The sequence below is a fragment of the Galeopterus variegatus genome, unplaced genomic scaffold (genome assembly GCF_000696425.1).
Source record: "Galeopterus variegatus unplaced genomic scaffold, G_variegatus-3.0.2 Scaffold310, whole genome shotgun sequence".
Lineage (NCBI taxonomy): Eukaryota > Metazoa > Chordata > Mammalia > Dermoptera > Cynocephalidae > Galeopterus > Galeopterus variegatus.
In genome coordinates this window covers 309082-315731 of record NW_007726421.1, presented here as the reverse complement: position 1 = coordinate 315731, position 6650 = coordinate 309082, and the positions used below count along the sequence as shown (strand labels likewise).

Genomic DNA, 6650 nt, shown 5'->3' with positions numbered 1-6650 from the left:
GCAACCCCTTAGCCATTATCCACCCAATGTAACTAATTTTTAGTGATATAAATGATCAAAAAAAAAAAAAAAAAAAAAAAAAAAAAAAAAAAAAAAACTGAGTTAAAACAAAACCTGGTGAAATTTGATATAACTAAAATAATAACTCACATTGAAGATGGGAAAAAATTGGCCTGAGGAAAATAATCAAAGAAAATAAAACTTAAACTTTGTTATCCAAAAAATGATAGAAAAAAAATCTTATGGTGACAAAATCAAGATCTGGAAGATTTTACCCAGGAAAAATAATTGAGTTTGAAAAAAGTGATGCCCTCAAGAGAAGACTCACATTGGTTGAAACATAATAACACATGATAAGGGCTCAGAAAACTAATTAATGAACTAAATCCTCATTATAACATTTACACAAAAATAATTGATCCCAATTAAAATAACTTTAGTTCGTTAAAAATCAAAATAAAATACGTTAGAAATTATCTGATTGTGGTTATAGAAAACTGACTTAGGAATTGAATTAGTTCAGTGTACTTTGATCCACAGATACTTTCTTTAAAAAAAAAAAAAGTTTGCATATAGTTTCATTGGGATCACAAGTATAAAATTTGAAATACAAGAGAGAAGGTCTATTGTTATCATGAGGCACATTAGTGTTTGTTTATTAAACAGAGGACTTTTCCAAGTGTAATCAGTTAAATCTTGTTTGATCCATTTGTAACAATGCTGATTGTTTTTGTGGCAGGACCTCAAGGGGGAGAAGGGAGACAGGGGAGCCATGGGTGAATCCGGACCTCCGGGACCCCCAGTAAGTGTTTAGAATCATATTGTTCCCAAGACACATAAAGTAGAACCTCAGTACATAGTTTGGTGTATGTTCTACCTTTAAATCTTAATATTAGCTAAAATGCAATAATATTTGACCAAAAAGATCATGAATAGACTAGAATTACTTCATGGCCACTTCTAGCTGAAATCCTGCGCCGTTTTACATGCCCCTGATGTCACCCATCTTATGACTTATCTTCAGCATCTGCATCTTTAATATCTGTTTTTAAATAAATACTCATAAATAAGATTTCTCTCTTAGATGACTCATCACTTGAATATTTTTTATATGGTAGACTAATCAGAAGGGACCAATTAATGCAACTCAATGTAAGTAAAAAAAAAAATCAATAATTCATTAAACTTGACATAGCTGTAATTAATACAGGGGCCACCTGGAGAGTCATACGGATCTGAAAACGGTGCATCTGGAGAGACTGGCCCACAGGTAAATTTGGAAATTCAGAGTCACATGCAGCCTATATTAGTTAGGACTCAGACCTCTTTAGGTTGTGAGAATAAGATGCCTAACTCAAACTAGCTTAGGTTAAAATTTTTTTTTCAAAGGTTTGGGAGGTGGGATTTATTTGTTTAAGTATGTGAGAAGTTCAAGGCTGAAACAGGCTTCAAGCACTTGAGAGCCTGAAACAATATGAGCAGGAGACTCTCTCCATCTCACTTCTGCTTCTCTCTGAACATCCGCCTCATTCTCTCCTTTGGCAGATAGATGGTCTTCTTTGTCCGGGGAGATGGGGAGAGAAAGCCAGGTGTAGCAGCAGCAACTTCAAGTTAATGGCATCAAAGGAGAGAGTAACTTTCCCCCTATGTCCATATATAAAATGCCAGAGAATTAATCTGATTGGCCCAGCTTGGGTTATATGTCTCAGTCTGAAAAATGGCTGTGGCCAGGAGGAAAAGGTGCTCTGATTGGCCACAACAGTGGGGCAGTGGGCTACTGTGATTGACAGCCCCATCAGAGCCACCCAGAGTGAGGGAAGGGAAGCTCCTCAAAGGAAATGGGGCATAATGTAACCAGAAGTGGGATGCTGGGAAGACAGAAGCAACAGGGTCCCACTCCACACCCAACTCCACTTTGGAAAGATTTAAACACATACATTAATTATGTAAAACCTCTAAAAGTTTTACATTGGGAGAAGTATGCTTTTTAACCTAAGAAAAAAATATTCAGCCAACGTGATTTTCAATTCTATTATGAAAGGTAAATACCATAATAGTTAATCCAAAAGCTATGTCTGTCTAGGCACCACAATATACCTTTTATACATATATTTAGAACATGAGCACCTTTCAAATAAATAAGTTGACTGTGAACACCTCCCTTTCCAGGTTTCCATATTCACCTTTCTGAGCTTCCTTGAATTTCCTTCCCAGCTCAGGATGGACAGTATCAACTGTTGCTTTGTGTTGCTTCACCCCCCATGGATTTGTCACCCCTCTTCCCCTGGGTGACAGAGATGCAAAGGATTATTCAAAGCCCATCTCTTCTGAGCAGTGAGAGACCCCAAAGCGATTAAGTTCCCTGGAACCCTCCAGTGAGAGGGATCCCTTCCTTGGGCAATTAACCCCGAATTGGGATTCTCTTCCTGCATTTATTTTCCAGACCAGGAAGTTATAGGAAGAGACTTAGGTGGTGTTATAGTTTAACAATATAGGCTGGTAACTTTCAATGAAACAAGCCAGATGACATTCCAGTAAGGCTGTCAACAAAAGCTTGATCTTAGCAAACATTCCTTCTCCTTTTAGCAGTTTTCCAGCAACTTAGATATCAATCAGTAACTAACCTGTCTTTGAGCCAGCAACCTTGCTGTGCCACAATTCTTATCTTGCAACAGAGACTCAATAGCCTGGGGAAAATTTCCAGTCCTCCGCAAGGTCAATATTTGAAACTGCAAGGCTTTGGAAAACCAGGCCCTGTGAAGTACATATGCTTTATAATATATTCCACAATCAATTCTAATTTAAGCTTAGCTATTAGTTTCTTTCTTCCTTCCTTTGAGTCTAATTTCTCATTCTGATTGGCTTCTGCCTTCCCTGGCAAAAGTAGGTCATTGCAAATTCTGTAATTAATAGTCTTTCCTTCTGAAACTTAGGTGGGGACCCTCACTCAGGTTTTCTTGCCTGAGGTTAAGAGGAGATAACGTTACTTAAGTTTTCCATGTTTATTAAACTTATCTATGATTGTTAAATTGTATGTGTTTGTTTTGTTTTTGTTTTAGGGAAAACCTGGAAAAGATGGTTCCCCTGGCTTCCCTGGCACTGAGGTGAAGACATGATTTGGCACACTGATGTAGTGAAAATGTCAGTCCTACTAGAATGAAGAAGGATTTTTGAGAGTCACTAAGTAGTTAGGAATGAATGAAAATCTTATAGCTTTAAAAACCTACATTTGAGAATCATAGTTTTACACCTTCACTGTGAAGAGAGATCATCTGAGTACATCTTTTTTTCAAAACGGACTTCAAACTGCCCCTGCTCCCTACAGAAGCAATTGATTGGTGTGCCTGCTGATCTGCTCCCTTCTGCTCTTTTCTTTAGGGAGCCAAGGGCAACAGGGGCTTCCCTGGGTTACCTGGAGAAGATGGCATTAAGGTAATCCTCACCCTGGCATTCTGTCTTTGCTCCTTTTTAATTGGCTGGCTTTTGTCTACCTTACCCTTTTACCCTACACCCTGGACCTAGGTTCAAGGAACTGCAATCACAGACTTCATTAAAATACCTTGTATTTGTTAAGAATAGAGACATGTGTCAACTTGACCTAAACATTTGAAGGATGGCCTTGAGGGAAATATATTAAACTTGTCTGTGTGTTGAAGCTGGCCGGCTTAGGACCAGTGAAATTTCAGCTCCCCATGAGGAAGGGATTGGGAAAGGCCTGTGATTACAGGAAGTTTCTGGTCATTGGAGATCAGGCATGAGCTGGAACCCAGGAGTCTCAATCTGGGTCATGATACACTGAGAGGTCATGATCAATTAATTGTGAAACTTTAATCTGTGTCATTTGTTTCTGACAACACATTACAGATATTTTCAAACGGTTTGTATATGTAGGTCTATGAGCATATTCAAGATTTATCCTTTAGTAGTATGACTTCCAGAAGAATTCTGAAATGCCCTCTTGAGAGAAGGGGGTTGGTGACAGCAGGGACACTGGGAATTGCATACAACCCCCAGCCAGGTTTTCCTGTGCCTGTAGTCTGGGTGAGGACAAGGAATGTGCAAGGCCTGTGGACATCCTCTGAAAGGGCTGGTGCAGGAGAAAACTGGAGACCCACAAGAACAACAACCACTTCCTAACAACCTCGTAGACAGGATCTCTGACCCAGATACAGGTTTTCCAGGAAAATAATTTAAAGTCAATGTCTCTTTAACTTTAATTTGGTTTGTACATTACATCTAAATAGCATTACCTTTAGCATTAATTGATTGTTCAACTGTGCATTTTGCTTTTTAAGGATACCAAATACATCAATACTTTTGGTTAATGTACTCATAATTTGTAACTGTCTTTCAATGTAGGGCTGGAAAGGGGACATTGGCCCTCCAGGATTTCGTGGTCCAGTAAGTGTGATTAAAAACAATATCAATGACATGTTGGATCAAGTCCTTTAAAGTATAGAGGAAATTTTGAATCGGTGTCTCTCATTAATAATTGTGATAGAGATTGTGGCATTTACCTTTTTATCAAACCAGGGCAAAAAATAGCTGTTGTCACTATTTGTCCATTTGACAGTGAACAAATACTTCTATTTGATCCTATTCAGTCCTGAGAAGGCACCAGCAATGCCCAGCTTGGGCTATAGAGAAGAAAAGTTTTGTCTAATCAGACCTGGCCCAAGGTGATCCTGCACCCTCGGGGTAGAGGGGAGGGATACTGCAGAGGACAGGTGGGGCTACTTCTCCCCTCCACCTGGGCCCAGCTCTGACAGCAGAAGCTCAGCCATGGGCTTAACTCAGGGTTGGCAAAAACCCATCGTCCCAACCCAAGCTCCATTGCAGCAGGGAGTGCTCCCCTCTGCAACACAGGCATGGATTTGATGTCAGTTCTTGATGGCAGAGTGGCCACATTCTGTATTCTATGACTCTGTAGCTTCAGGGGAGCATAAAAAGGGACCCAGGTCTGAGTTCTGGTATCTGTTCATCTTCCATTCAAAGAACCAGCGGTGGTCCTCATATTCTGTGCTGAGCAGGGCTGTCACATAGGATCATGCAGGTTGGACAAAATGGCCCATGGTGGCAAAAGTCATAGGGGAGGGAGTGTCCGTTAAAAATGCGGCTCAGTAATTTAACTCAGTAACTGGAGGTGGAGCCTGGAAATCTGCATCTTTACATTAAAAGCAAATAACTCAGATGCATATGGTCTCTGTCTTAGTTGATTTTGTGCTGCTACAACAGAATACCTGAGATTGGGTAACTTACAAAGAACAGAAATTTATTTCTCACAGTCCTGGAGGCTGGGAAGTCCGAGATCAAGTGCCTGCAGTCGCTCTGCGAAGGGCTTTCTTCTTGTGTCCTCACATGGCAGAGGGCAGAAGGGCAGGCCAGCCGAAGCCTGTGTGAAGCCTCGTTTAAAAGGGCCTTAACCCCATTAACAAAGGAGAAGCACTTACGGCCCAATTACCTCTTACAGGCTCCACCTTTTTTTTTTGGAAACATAATTGATTATACATATTTGTGGGGTACAGAGCTGAATATCAATACCTGTGTGCAATATGCGGTGATCAAATCAGGGTACTTAGTATATTCATTATTACACAATGTAATCATTCTTTGTAAACCTTTACCCATTTCTCACTAACACCCCCCTTTCCCATCTCAGTTAATCTCTATTTTCTCCTTTTGAAAGTTCAATGTATTATTGTGGTTGTTGTATCTTCCTTTCTCTTTTTGTTTACTTGTTTATTTTTTTAGCTCCCACTTATGAGCAAGGACATGGAATATTTCTCTTTCTGTGCCTGGCTTATTTCACTTAACACAATTTTCTCCAAGTTCATCCATATTGCTGCAAATAGCAAAATTTCATTCTTTTTTATGGCAGAGTAGTATTCCATTGTGCATATAGACCACAGTTTCCTTATCCAGTTGTCTGTCAATGGATATTTATGATGGTTCCAACTCTCGGCTATCATAAATATAGCTGCAATGAACATGGGAGTGCAGGTATCCCTTTGACATGATGATTTCCATCCCATTTCTGTTATGTACCCAGCATTGGGATTGCTGGACCATATAGCAGTTCTATGTGTAGTTGTTTGAGGTACTTCCATACTGTTTTCCATAGTGGCTGCACTAACTTGCCGTCCCACCAGCAGTGTAGGAGGATTCCCCTTTCTCCTCATCCTCGCCAGCATTTCTTATTCTGTGTCTTTTTGATAATAGCTTTGGCAACACCTGGATTTTGGAGGAGATACACTTAAGCCATAGCAGTCACAAAATACTTGTATGGAGTTGCCAGAAAGATTAAATGGGCTATTTTGTGAAAGCAGTTAGCACAGTGGCCAACACTTGGTCACTGCACACATATCATTACAGATTTTATGATGGAGATATGTTATCATTATCATTAATAATAATACTTTTTTGTGTTTTTATACATATTGTTTAACCACAAGGCTCTGGTTACCTAATCTTTAAACAAGTCAACAAAATAATTGGTCCATGCAGCAGAAAAAACAAAACAGAGTTTTAAAAAACATTTTATATTTCCACCTTCTCTCCTTCAAGATGGATATACTGAATCTTAAGTGAAATCTACTAGCCCATTTAGAGGAATTCTTTTTTTTTTTTTTTTTTTTTTTTTTTTTTTTTTT

The 6650-nt window shown here is 39.3% G+C and overlaps 1 protein-coding gene across 1 annotated transcript in view; it reads left to right on the top strand.

Moving 5' to 3' along the window:
• Positions 1-6650, top strand: part of COL4A3 (collagen, type IV, alpha 3 (Goodpasture antigen)) — a 136020-nt gene that overhangs the window by 78155 nt on the left and 51215 nt on the right. The window contains exons 14-18 of the mRNA XM_008567333.1: positions 740-802; positions 1211-1270; positions 3060-3104; positions 3379-3432; positions 4360-4401. Of these exons, the coding sequence (XP_008565555.1) occupies positions 740-802; positions 1211-1270; positions 3060-3104; positions 3379-3432; positions 4360-4401 (264 nt within the window). The remainder of the gene's footprint in view (positions 1-739; positions 803-1210; positions 1271-3059; positions 3105-3378; positions 3433-4359; positions 4402-6650) is intronic.